At 43.3% G+C, this 14,388-nt stretch overlaps 1 protein-coding gene across 3 annotated transcripts in view; it reads right to left on the bottom strand.

Annotated features, from left to right (window-relative positions):
* The window catches only part of GRB7 (growth factor receptor bound protein 7), a 245,445-nt gene that overhangs the window by 19,581 nt on the left and 211,476 nt on the right, over window positions 1-14,388 (bottom strand). For all 3 annotated transcript variants that reach the window (XM_077459813.1, XM_077459815.1, XM_077459814.1), the window contains 2 exons: window positions 11,015-11,131; window positions 3,430-3,490 (listed from right to left, as the gene is read on the bottom strand). In XM_077459813.1, coding sequence (XP_077315939.1) covers window positions 3,430-3,490; window positions 11,015-11,131 — 178 coding nt within the window. The remainder of the gene's footprint in view (window positions 1-3,429; window positions 3,491-11,014; window positions 11,132-14,388) is intronic.

Raw genomic sequence — 14,388 nt, 5'->3', positions numbered from 1 at the left:
TGAAACCGTGCGCGATGACGTGAACGGCACGTACGACGGGACTAGAAAAACGACGTCCTATACACTGCAATGCAACCTTCGGCGTGTAAATCCTTTCTGAGCATGCGCGGAACTTTGACGTTTGACGAACAAGCCTACACACGAGTGGACTGTCCGCTCAAACCAAGTTTCAGCGGACAGTTTTACGGGATTTCCGAAAAACTTTGTTCGTCAGACTGTCCGCTGAAGCCCACACACGAGCGGACTGTCCGCTGAAACACTGTTCAGCGGACAAAGTTGGGCGAACAGTCAGCCCGTGTGTACGCGGCCTTAAAGTGTAAGTTCACCCTAAAACTAAAATCTCTAAATCTACTTGCAACCACAATCAAAGACTAACCCATCTAACCCTGTGAAGCAAAAATCGCTATACATACCTTTTCTGAAGTCGATCTGGTCCGGTCTCTAGTCGGCTGGAAAATGCCTGGGAAGTGACATCACCCATAGACTTGCTATGGGCCTTCCATTGTTGGCTACCTCTTCTGCACACTTCCACACACTAAAGTCGCCGCTGACAGCTCAGAGTGGTATCGGATCGGAGCAGCTTCAGGAAAGGTATGCATAGCAATTTCTTCTTTACAGGGCCAAATAGATTAGTCTAAGATTGGAGATGCCTATAGATTTAGAGATTTTAGCCCGAACTTCTACTTTAAACCTGGAAGCTGATTGGTTTCTATGCAGAGCTGCACCAGATGTTGCAGGTTTAGTATAAATCCCCTACTGTTAGAATGAATCTGTTCAGGAAAAAAACTTCCATCCTGCTTCTTCAAATTTTCTTGTCACTGGGATTGAAAATGAACATCGATTTGACACCACTAATGATTACAAAATAAAAAGTATGTTCTTAAAGCAAAATATTTCAAACAGAATTGTGATAGAGTATAGCCAGCATCATTTTCCAGAAAGGGGGGGATACAAAAAGCAAGAAAATGATAACCAGGGTTTTAATACTTTCCTACTCTATTCAAAACCAACGTTTTTTATTTTTTTATGCACCTATGTATGAACTTTCCATTTTTTAACCAAAGTGGTTTTTCACATTTTATTTTTTATTTTTTTTTTTATTTTATTTTTCTGTTTTTAGTCACAAAATTCTGTAAAGGGAGCTGTCTTGTCAGAATTCCCAGAACTGCACATTTCTACTGCACAACATTTTTAGTACTTAGAGGCAGAAATGTAAATGCAGATACCGTGGCGGTCTTTAATTTTAATTAATATTAGAAACATTTTCTTCGGCCCTCTTGATCCAACCGAATCAACCATTCGAAGGCAGTTCGGGCTCAAGGGGAAGCTGCACTGGGCCTCAAAACAATGAATGTTCCCCTTTTGCCCTGTATTAACCACTTCACATCCCGCCCATTGTCATTTGACATCCAGAGATGGGATCTCCCATCCTTGGCGGGCGTCATATGATGTCCTCGGCTTCCCCGGGGTATAGGGGAGAAGAGACGAGACAGATCGTGTGTTCCTAGTATATAGGAACACTGATCGGTCTCCTCCCCTAGTCAGTCCCTTCCCCCACAGTTAGAATCACTCCCTAGGTAACACATTTAACCCCTTGATCGCCCCCTAGTGTTAACTCCTTCCTTGCCAGTGACATTTATACAGTAATCAGTGCATTTTTATAGCTCTGATTGTTGTATAAATGTCAATGGTCCCAAAATATTGTCAAACGTGTCCGATCTGTCCACCGCAATGTCACAGTCACGATAAAAATCGCAGATCACTGCCATTACTAGTAAAAAAAAAAAAAATTAAATTGCCATAAATCAATAACCTATTTTGTAGGCGCTATAACTTTTGCGAAAACCAATAAATATACGCTTATTGTGATTTTTTTTTTACCAAAAATATGTATAAGAATACATATAGGCCTAAATTGATGAAAAAATCGTTTTTTTTTATTTTTTATTTTGGATATTTATTATAGCAAAAAGTAAAAAATATTGTGTTTTTTTCTTGTTTCTAGTGTAAAAAAAAACAAACAAAAAAAAAAACGTAGAGGTGATCAAATACCACCAAAAGAAAGCTCTATTTGTGGGGGGAAAAAATGTTATCGGGTTAGTGTTGTATGACCGCGCAATTGTCATTCAAAATGTTACAGTGCTGAAAGCTGAAAATTGGCCTGGGCAGGAAGGGGGTGAAAAAGTGGTTAAAGATGGCCCTGGCAGATACACACATTAGTAAAAATAATATTTTAGGCTTAATTGCACTTTAAGTGCAGTTAAATTAAGACTGGCCATAAATGGACCAGTTTTTTAGATCAGTCAGTGAGCTGATTGAAAAAACTCAAGGATTCCCCATTCACACAAGTCACATGGATAGAACAATCCTCCCATGATGTTCCCATTAGATTGACTTCTCTGGTATGACAATGGCCATAGATGGATGTTAATTCATCCAATCTCTGCTGAACCGGCCAAAATTTTGTTCCATCTGTGGCCAGCTTTACCCTCTCCCCTCCAAAATTAGCTCAGTTACACTTTAATTGCTTCAATACTGGGCACTTTTACCCCCTTCCTGCCCAGACCAATTTTCAGCTTTCAGTGCCGTCACACTTTTAATGACAATTGCGCAGTCATACAACACTGTACCCATATGACATTTTATAATTTTTTTCACACAAATAGAGCTTTGTTCAACCACTTGCCGACCATCCGCCACAGTTACACTGTGGCAGAATGGCACGGCTGGGCAAAACAACGTTATGTAACGTCGATTCGCCCTGTGGCCACTAGGGGGCGCATGCACGTGACCCCTGCTTGCCCATATAGCCAATGCGAGTGCCCGGCAGTCGCGATCACCGCCGGGCTCCCGCAATCACTCAGGGCACACGGAGAACCGGGATCTGTGTGTGTAAACACACAGTTTCCGGTTCTTTGAGGGGAGAAGTGACAGATCGTCTGTTCATAGAGAGTATGAGCAGCGATCTATCTCTTTCTCTACACAGTCCCCTCCCCCTTCAGTTAGAACACACAATAGGGAACACATTAACCCCTTGATTGCCCTCTAGTGGTTGACCCCGTCACTGCCAGTGACATTTTTACAGTTATCAATGTTTTTTTATAGCACTGATTGCTGTCAAAATGCCAATGGCCCCAAAAATGTGTCAAAATTGTCTGGCGTGTCCTCCATAATGTTGCAGTCCCGATAAAAATCGCAGATCGCCACCATTAATAATAAAAACTAATTTTTTTTCTCCTTCACTGATGTGTGCTGATGAGGCGGCACTGATAGGCTGCACTGATGGTCACTGATGAGATGGCACTGGTAGTAATATGCAGCACTGATGTGCACTGATAGGTGGCACTGATGGGCGGCACAGATAGGCAGCACTGATAGGCACTGTTCCACCATCTTTGTGTCTAACACATGCCAGCTTACTTAACTTACCTGCACTGCTCGGAGTAGTTTGGCATGGGTTGGGCAGACTATAACGCTGAGTTGTTTTTTTCTGCAAGACAATACACAGCGCATTAGATACTGACATTCTATAAACCTGAAATTCTATATATTACACCTATATACATAGAAGATCCAAAATGTATTTCATCTGTATTTGCATGGTAAGATGGTCACTTTCCTTGCAAACCAGCATTGGTTTACACTATGAAACATGAATTGCACAGGAATTGTAACGCACCACATTACACAAAAGACATGCATACGCCTTTTTTGGAGCTGCACCACAACTGCTGCAGGCAAGTGCATGGCGTCATTACCTTTGTACTGACACCCGCAGCACACCTCAAGGGCAGTGATTGGAATGTGGTACGGCTAATGCTTACATATTGTGGCATTTTCCGCACTGCATTATTGCGAGCCTAGGCTTAGTAAAGGCAATGTATGTTTTTGTATGTATGTTTTCTCTTTAGATATTATGTTCAGGAATAAAAACACATTTCTAAACTGCTTACACTGATAAGTATGAAATATAGCATATATCATATTTACAACTTGCATCCAGCAGGTGGTTTGCTATAGGTTGTGCAATTTGGTCCCCCACTATTCTGGTTTATTCAGAACACACATACAGTGGTTAAACAAGACAGACCAGGGGAAAAAAATGGGGCTAACAAATAGGTGGGTAATTAAAGGTGAATACCAAATTTTGAAGTATAAATCTTTTTCTCACTTTCTGGATTATCTCAGCATGGGTTGATTCCTGTACAACCGTGCTGCCTACAAGGTTGAAATGTTAGTCCCCATAGAAGACTTTAGACAATCTGCGTGGTTACTGGATTTGTGTTTTAGGCCTTTTCTCTTTATTTTTACCTGGTGATTTTGCCAGTAACACACTTTCCTGGTGCATTATGGTGATACACAAGGGGTTGTGACTCCGCCCCCACAACCTGATAGGACTGGTTAACTATAAATCAAAGACAGACCCGGCTCACCGCATTCTTTTTTTTTTCCTCACCTGATCAGGACTGGAAATGTTAGGTATCCCTTACTGTTTGTCGCCACACCCAGGTTCAGCCTCTCCTGGGTGGAAGTCCTTGAACAGTCTCTAAATGAGCTATATGATTGGAGCCCCATACTGGTCGTCTGGGGGGGCATATTTCAGCCTCTCCTGGGTGGAAGTCCTTCCTCTACAGTCTCTAAATAAACTACTTGGTTGGAGCCCCATTATGGTGGTGCAGGCTTGTCAAAAAATTGGATTTTTGATTTACCATAAAATCAATTTCTCCGAGTTCATTGACAGACACAGCGCTCCATTATTCAGAACCATAAGGTTATACCACCCATTACAGTAGGACACTAGGCAGAAAAAAATACTTGGCTACGCCTATTGGCAGTCCTAGGTGGTATACACCACCCTCTCCGCTATAGGCCTTCAGTTTACTAACAAGCAGTGTCAGAAGTATTAAAACTCCTTAGAGGGGTGGGTGCTGTATCTGTCAATGAGCTCATGGATTTTACGGCAAATTAAAAGTCCTATTTTCTCTTTCGTTCATTGACAGACACAGCGCTCCATTATTCAGAAACATAGGGACGTCCTTGTACAGTCCTATCAGGTTGTGGGGGCGTAACCCATGTGTATGCTCCCATCAAGATGCACCAGGAAAGATAGGCCTGGAGTACAACCCCAAAGCTATAACGGAAGGCCAGCATGACAGGGGTTAATGGGGCACTAGGTACCTGAGGTTAGGGAAGCAGGGGAGTGTATTGGGTGATTGAGGTGGGCGGAGCCCTGGAGGGGGAAATGACGTAGGACGAGGAAGGGGGGGCAGCATCAGTCTGCAGGGGAAGAGAGAGGAACAGTTTGCTACCCTCCCGCCATACATATTGTGGTCATTTTCCTGTTGGTTTTGGGGACTGGTGCATCCCTGAGAAAATTGGTGCACCTGGCGGGGTGCAAGGTTTTTTTAGGTCATATGGGCACTTAAAAGGTATCGTTTAGCGACCTGTCTGAAGTACGGCTCCCAGCTAGTACGGATACCTGTTAGTTGTCTCAGAGTCAGTGGTTCGCGACTGGGGGCCTTAGAAGTGACTAACAGGTACGGTTCTGGTTTATGCCTATTGGGACCATGGACTCCATTATCGTTAATGAACTGTATGTTATGCTTAAAAGGTTATTGATATGCTAATTATTGGTTATTTATAGATTTGGTTAATAAAACGGCTGCTACAGACAATTTACCCCAGTTACGTGTGGTGTGGTCATTAGAGGAAAGGTTTTTTTTTTTGGCATAGCAAGTAACAAGCCAAGATTAATACCATAGTCAAGGAAAGTTACAGAAAGGTGAGTATACAATTTTCCATTTTCTGTTCTAGGGCGACAACACTCACTAAAGCCAGCCTTGGATGGTTTGAAATTTTGGCCAGTTCAGCAGGAACCAGCCAACATTTGATCCATCTATGGGCAGGCTGTCTGTACTGAAGTTGATCCACTTGTCGACTTCAGTATAACCAGCCTTTTGTTTTTTTTTGTCCAGTTCATTGCCGATGACTAGAGCCGCATACAGTGATAATTGTATTCTGCCGGTGGGGAAGGCTTCCTGTGATGCGCACTGGCAGAGCATAAATGGTTCCGTGGTAGGGATTTCCTTCCATCTGCAGTTGAAGGAAAGAAAATTGCATAATGTATGGCCAGCCTAATTGTTGTGACTATAGCATACATTCTCCTTTCTTCATCTCCATAAACACCAGGAGGAGACGTATTGTAGTCTATAGCAGGGCTCATGGTTTCAGTGCACCATAAGCTGAATGCACAGGACATTGCAAATTCATTTAATTTCTAGAGGGGTCATGCCTATATTTAACAGACCAAAGGGAAGGAAATAAGAGTAGTTCACTGTTAGGATTTACAGGCACTTTAATGATGAAACTAATTTAGTTTGTTCTTTTATCTGAATCACCATAATATGCTTTAAAAGTATTATGTATTTACAGTGAATGAGAAATAAATGATTGGGTGCAATTATTGGTTTTCCTTTTTTGGTAATATATGGAATGCTTAAAGTGTTACTAAACCCTGCATTCACTATATCTGGTTTCCCACAGTACACAGAACATGGAAATGCAATTATTTTAAATATAAATAAATATAAACTGCTAAATACCCTTTCTCATCAGCAGTATATAGCAGTCTTATGAATTCTGTCAGTGTCCGGTTAAAGCTTTTAGGAGGAGTTTTCATTCTACTCTGACTGTCCAACGAGGCTGCAGGACCAGTGACCCTTTGTCTGGGCAGTGCTAATTGACCCTGTGCTGATCAAATGCACCCTCCCAAAAAAAAAAAACTCTGTAGCAATACAAACTAAACTGAGCATGTGCAGAGTGCTCCCAAGGCTCTGTACTGTCAGGAGATGGATTGGGGACAGTGGAAGAAGGGGAGTATCAGAGAAGACAGGATCAACCAGCCTCTTTACACAATGCAGAGGATTAACCCCTTAGGTTCCACAGTGAGTGTAACAAGCATGCTTTACTGCATATACAGTCTACTTTTACTGTTGTGGGTTTAGTAACACTTTAAAATAAAAGATGAAAATTTAAAGAACAGATTTGGGTTTTCTAAAAAAAAAAAAAAAAAAACACATACTTCAGCAAGTCATCTTCACCACATCCAGATGCCTAAATGCATTGAGTTGCTGCCATGTGATTAGCTGATTAGCAATTTTTGTTACCAAGCAATTGTACCGGTGTACCTAATAAAGTGGCTGGTGAGTGTATATTCTGTTCTGTACCCCACGGCAGTCAAATATACAGTTTTAACTTAATATGAAAGTGCAATTCCACTCATGGTAATCTAGCCATGATTAACCAGTTGCCGACCGCCGCACGCCGATGTACGTCGGCAGAATGGCACGGGCAGGCATAAGGACATACATGTACGTCCCTTGCCTCCCGCGGGTCGGGGGCCCGATCGGGCCCCCGCCCGGTGCCTGCGGCGGTCGGTATTCGTTCGGGAGCGATCCCGGACGAGGGGACGGCCATTCATTCATGGCCACCCCCTCGCGATCGCTCCCGACGAATAGAAATCCCCGGTGACATCACTTCCTCTCCTGTAATGTAAACACAGGAGAGGAAGTGATGTATTCTCTCCTCCGTGTCGGTAGTTTTCGTTCCGACACGGAGGAGAGCGGATCGGTGAGTTGCACCAACACTCTACACACACAGTAGAACATGCCAGGCACACTCACACCCCCCCTTTACCCCCCGATCACCCCCCCAATTACCCCTGCCCCCCAGTCACAGTGACACCAATGTCATTTTTTTTTTTGCATTGGTGTCATTTGTGACTGTAATAACTGTTAGGGCAGTTAGGGTTAGCCCCCTTTAGTTCTAATGTACCCCCCTAACCCCCCCAATAAAGGTTTAACCCCGTGATCACCCCCCGTCGCCAGTGTCACTAAGGCTGGGTTCACATTGCAGCGGTTTATGAGAACGAATGTGATTCGCACCGCACTGCAGTGCAAATCACATCCGATCTCTGTGCGATTCGAGTTCAGCCATTCGCCGCACCCGCCGCACCCGCCGCAAATTCGCACGGGACCCTTTTTTTGGCCCGCAGCAGAATCGGATCGCATGGGTGTTCAGACCATGCGATCCGAGTTTGCAGATCGCACTGCGATATGCGAACTGATCTGGGGGTGTCAGTAACATTTCACTGACACTCCCAGCAGTTCGCATAGGGCAGTGTGAACTGCCGCCGGGAGGCATGCGATGCGGGAACCCGCCGCGGATTCGCGGCGTTTCCGCATCGCTCCAGTGTGAACCCAGCCTAATAAGCGATCATTTTTCTGATCGCCGTATTAGTGTCACAGGTGACGCTAGTTAGGCAGGTAGGTATTTAGGTTCGCCGCAGCTTTTTATAGTGCCAGGGACCCCCATATACTACCGCATAAAGCCCCCTGATTGCCCCCTAGTTAACCCTTTCACCAGTGATCACCATATAACTGTTACAGGTGACGCTGGTTGGTTAGTTATTTTTTTATAGTTTCAGGGCACCCGCCATTTATTACCTAATAAAGGTTTAACCCCCTGATCACCCGGCGGGTGTCATTTGTGACTAATAACTGTTAGGGCAGTTAGGGTTAGCCCCCTTTAGTTCTAAGGTACCCCCCTAACCCCCCCAATAAAGGTTTAACCCCGTGATCACCCCCCGTCGCCAGTGTCACTAAGGCTGGGTTCACATTGCAGCGGTTTATGAGAACGGATGTGATTCGCACCGCACTGCAGTGCAAATCACATCCGATCTCTGTGCGATTCGAGTTCAGCTATACAGATAGTATGGCTGAATTCGTGTCGCACCCGCCGCACCCGCCGCAAACTCGCACGGGACCCTTTTTTTGGTCCGCAGCAGAATCGGATCGCATGGGTGTTCACACCATGCGATCCAAGTTTGCAGATCGCACTGCGATATGCGAACTGATCTGGGGGTGTCATTAACATTTCACTGACACTCCCAGCAGTTCGCATAGGGCAGTGTGAACTGCCGCCGGGAGGCATGCGATGCGGGAACCCGCCGCGCATTTGTGGCGTTCCCGCATCGCTCCAGTGTGAACCCAGCCTAATAAGCGATCGTTTTTCTGATCGCTGTATTAGTGTCACAGGTGACGCTAGTTAGGCAGGTAGGTATTTAGGTTCGCCGCAGCTTTTTATAGCGCCAGGGACCCCCATATACTACCGCATAAAGCCCCCTGATTGCCCCCTAGTTAACCCTTTCACCAGTGATCACCATATAACTGTTACAGGTGACGCTGGTTGGTTAGTTATTTTTTTATAGTTTCAGGGCACCCGCCATTTATTACCTAGTCTCACTAGTGTACCCCTAAATTTAGGGGTGTCTACTTTCCAAAATGGGGTCATTTGGGGGGGGGTTTGTGCCATCTTGGCATTTTATGGCCTTCAAAACTGTAACGCCCTTAGAAAGCCTGAAGGCGGTGCTTGGTTTTCGGGGCCCCGTACGCGGCTAGGCTCCCAAAAAGTCCCACATATGTGGTATCCCCGTACTCAGGAGAAGCAGCAGAATTTATTTTGGGGTGTCATTTCACATATGCCCATGGCATGCGTGAGCAATATATCATTTAGTGACAACTTTGTGAAAAAAAAAAAAAAAAAAGTTTGTAATTTTCCCGCAACTTGTGGCAAAATATAAAATATTCCATGGACTCAACATGCCTCTCAGCAAATAGCTTGGGGTGTCTACTTTCTAAAATGGGGTCATTTGTGGGGGTTTTGTGCCATCTTGGCATTTTATGGCCTTCAAAACTGTAATAGGTAGTGAGAAGTGAACTCAAAAATTTACGCCCTTAGAAAGCCTGAAGGCGGTGCTTGGTTTTCGGGGCCCCGTACGCGGCTAGGCTCCCAAAAAGTCCCACATATGTGGTATCCCCGTACTCAGGAGAAGCAGCAGAATTTATTTTGGGGTGTCATTTCACATATGCCCATGGCATGCATGAGCAATATATCATTTAGTGACAACTTTGTGAAAAAAAAAAAAAAAAAAAAAGTTTGTAATTTTCCCGCAACTTGTGGCAAAATATAAAATATTCCATGGACTCAACATGCCTCTCAGCAAATAGCTTGGGGTGTCTACTTTCTAAAATGGGGCCATTTGTGGGGGTTTTGTGCCATCTTGGCATTTTTTGGCCTTCAAAACTGTAATAGGTAGTGAGGCGTGAAATCAAAAATTTACGCCCTTAGAAAGCCTGAAGGCGGTGCTTGGTTTTCGGGGCCCCGTACGCGGCTAGGCTCCCAAAAAGTCCCACATATGTGGTATCCCCGTACTCAGGAGAAGCAGCAGAATTTATTTTGGGGTGTCATTTCACATACGCCCATAGCATGTGTGAGCAATATATCATTTAGTGACAACTTTGTGTAAAAAAAAAAAAAAATTTTTTTTTTTGTCATTATTCAATCGCTTGAGGCAAAAAAATAAAATATTCAATGGGCTCAACATGCCTCTTATCAATTTCCTTAGGGGGTCTACTTTCCAAAATGGGGTCATTTGGGGGGGTTTTGTACTGCCCTGCCATTTTAGCACCTCAAGAAATGAGATAGGCAGTCGTAAACTAAAAGCTGCGTAAATTCCAGAAAACGTACCTTAGTTTGTAGATGTGACAACTTTTGCGCAAACCAATAAATATACAATTATTGACTTTTTTTTTACCAAAGACATGTGGCTGAATACATTTTGGCCTAAATGTATGACTAAAATTGAGTTTATTGGATTTTTCTAATAACAAAAAGTAGAAAATATCATTTTTTTTCAAAATTTGCGGTCTTTTTACGTTTATATCGCAAAAAATAAAAATCGCAGAGGCAATCAAATACCATCAAAAGAAAGCTCTATTTGTGGGAAGAAAAGGACGCAAATTTTGTTTGGGTACAACATTGCATGACCGCGCAATTACCAGTTAAAGCAGCGCAGTGCCAAAGTGTAAAAAGACCTCTGGTCATTTACCAGCAAAATGGTCCGGTCTGAAAGTGGTTAATTAAAGCGAAGTTAATGGTGTTATTCAATACTCACCCTCCAGGTCTGGGCCTCTTCCAAGGCCACAGCCAATGCCTCCAAAGGATTCTCTATTACTCGACCTGTACAGCCCGAAAAATCCATAGGAACCAATGTGCTATCTGACACGCTGCGCTGTGAAGAGCAAAACAAGTTACATTAAAAGGAAATGCCTAATTTGTATCAATATGTCTTATTTATATGTTCGGCTTTATCCGAAAGCGTACGGTTCCAGTGTGAGACTGGGATGCTGACAAAGCTTCACCAGGAGTACTTCATATTCCCATCGCACACACGTTCCTGGATGCGCTCTCGGATTTGGGTGCCGCAGCAACACCCAGCTGGATACTGGTTCAAGTCACGGTGAAGATATTTCCCAGCACACCATGGAACGACAAATTAGCGTCCAAACAGGTGATTTATTGCATGATAACAACACAAGGATAGTGCCACTATTCCATGGTGTGCTGGCAAATATCTTCACCAAAGCTTCACCAGGATCCCCTGTTGTCTTTATGGCTTTGGAAAATTGTGTGTATGTTTTTAGTATGTTTTATTGTGTAAAAAAAGTTGCATTTATTTATTTTTATGCAGCAGGTAGTAAATAAATAATAGGTAATGACTGTGTTGTTTTATTGCATGCTGTGATGTAACAAAGTATATTCTATGGTGAATAAATGATAATATACCTTTGAGCTCACAGCAAACATCTCAACAGTGTTGCCAAAATACCAGGTTGAAATTTACTGACACAACACCCAAAATTTATTAGCAAAAGTAAACTGTCCAAGTTTTTACTGACAATTTCAAAAGTTACAAAATTACAGTTTTAAGTGCAAATTTCAGTATTTAGGCTACAAGTTCAATATGAAATTAGCAATGTGATTTAAGGTTGATATGAAGGTACAAAACAAATTTCTTATTTTCCATATAGTAAGTAAGTAGCTCAGGGACAGGACAGCACAGGGACACACACATGAAATTGACTCTCACAGTGACACTGACAGCAGTGTACAGCAGCATAAATAATGATGACACCTCCCCAATTCGACTCGTCCCCTCCTAAGTAAGTGTCAGGGCTGGCTTAGCCCTTCCTTCTCTGGGCTGGCCGCTCAGCTGTCAGCTAATTGTCAGCTCTTTTCTCTCTCCGCAGTTACCAGCTGTTCCTGATGATGCTTGTCTGACCTGCCTACTTAAAGCCTTCCAGCTCACTTCACCTCTGCCTTCGCCTCGGTCACATCACTAGAAACCATCTCCTGCGGTTTGTTTAAAGACTGGCTTGCTGACATCCCTTCTGGCTCCTTATCCTGCTTGCTGTTGCTCTACTTGGGTCCCTGACTTCTGGCCTGGCTGACTACCCGATCTAGTTACTGGACTCTGGCTATGCTTGACTACACTTTTTCTATTTACCCTTTTATTTTTATTAATAAACAAGTGTGATTTAATTGTGCTTCTGTCTCAGTCTGATTCATGGTTTCTGACACTAAGTCACAGTGACAGTCTCTCTCCATGCTAGGTGGTCCCTCCAGTCCAAACAGCACTGACAGCCCCACTCCTGGCCTGCCTTGCTCCAGTACTGCAGAGCCACACACCAGGCTCTGGCCACTCTGCTTAGCTCCCTTGCACTATGACATCACACGACATGCTCAGACACCACCTCTGCCAGACCTGCTTGGCTCTGGCTTGGTCTCGGCCAGTTCTGGACCGGAACGGCGGATATGCAGTTCCAAACCAAGTGTCACCCATATTTTTAAGTGCCAACCTTTTCCTGCCACTTTCCTGGTATTTACTGGCAGGAGAAAAGTGCCTGTTTTTTACTGGCTGCCAGCTAGGGTGTTTTTCAAAGTGAATTCTCAATAAAATAATTAAATGGGATTCCCACCCTGTACAACCAGGCACACTGAATTTTTATAGGCACTCCAAAGTCAGAACAGTCCGTGACTTTATTTTTGTTATTTATTGAGGGTAATAACTTGGATAGAGGTGGGAGGTTATGGGATGCCCGCTTGACTTCAACAGTAACTTTAGGGACAACTCTTCCTATATGCAGTCTCTATATACAGCTCCACTTCTTCTTCCTGCATTCGCTTGCTTGCAGAACCCAGCAGGGACACTGTCAATATCTGACAATTGCTCATTTAGGCTAAAGCAATGGCTCATTACAGGCAGGAACCCAAGGCCCCTTTGGTTGTGTAGTAGAATTTCAATGTCCAGCTTGAATCACTCCTGTGGCTACTAATCCCAGCACCACCTCTTCAGGCACTGCCAACCCTTCCTGCAGCTGCCCCTTTCACTAGCCCTCTAGGCTAACTTCTCCCCACTAGGCTTGTGCAATTCATTTCGCAACAAATCAAAATTCAGCCGAATTTTGCATCTTTCAGACATTCGGATGCATCCAAATAAAAAAATAATGAATTTCAACGAATACGAAGGAAATTATAGCGGATATAACGAATGAATTTGACATGAATCGGTAATTTGTTAAAGATCTAATGAAACAAAAGGTCAACTCAAAGTAAATCCTACAGTCCAATCAGCTGATTCATTTTATGCTGGAGGTTGGATTACTGGCAAAGTGCATTCCTGAGAACTGAGTGAGAAGGGTGTTGTATTGTATTTGAGCAAAGGAGAAGAGATATTGTCATTGTTTGTGTTAAAAGATTCAATAAACAAATGACGTTCCAAACTTACAAATCATTATCGCGAATATATATATATACATACATAAATATCGAATTTCAACGAATAGGAACGCATATAACAAATGAATTCAACATGATTCCAGATTCCGTATAAGGAATATCGACACTCTACGCATAATAACGAATTATCCGAAAACATATTAACGTAACATAGCGAATATAACAGAACACAATTATGTATTTTAGGAATGACAACGAACCGAAACGAAACAAAATTTTCCGTTGTGCATAAGTCTACTCCCCAAAGTCCTCTTCAGACTGACACTCATCAGCTTCTCCTAAACTCCCCCCACTATTTCTGGAACATTCTCCAATGTCCCAGGAAACATGGGGAGGTACCAGAGAAGTTGCTAGGATAAGTCACCCCGCCCTCAGTCACTAAACTCTGAACTAGATTCATAGCTCAGGCTTAGCCCTGAGCTAACTATGTTTTGCCAGCCCTAAGACACTAACAAACCTAAAATGTACTCTAGCACACTTCTAGAGGGTGCTACACAAAGTTTGCAAAGTTTTAAACAGTCTTGCTTAACTACAAACACTTTGGAGACAGAGATAATTCAGTGCAGGAATTTGTAGTTTCTGAAAATGCAGTAGGTAGAAGTTTAGATCTGCCTGAATCCTGCAAATATACCAGCTCAGACCTGACTAAATTCACATATTCCTGAACTTTTCAGTAATTACTCTCTAAAC

This window comes from Lithobates pipiens, unplaced genomic scaffold, assembly GCF_037356315.1.
Source record: "Lithobates pipiens isolate NorthernLeopardFrog02 unplaced genomic scaffold, aLitPip1_a1.2 Scaffold_28, whole genome shotgun sequence".
NCBI lineage: Eukaryota > Metazoa > Chordata > Amphibia > Anura > Ranidae > Lithobates > Lithobates pipiens.
The sequence above is the reverse complement of the archived record's forward strand: the minus strand, read 5'-3'. Positions and strand labels throughout refer to the sequence as shown.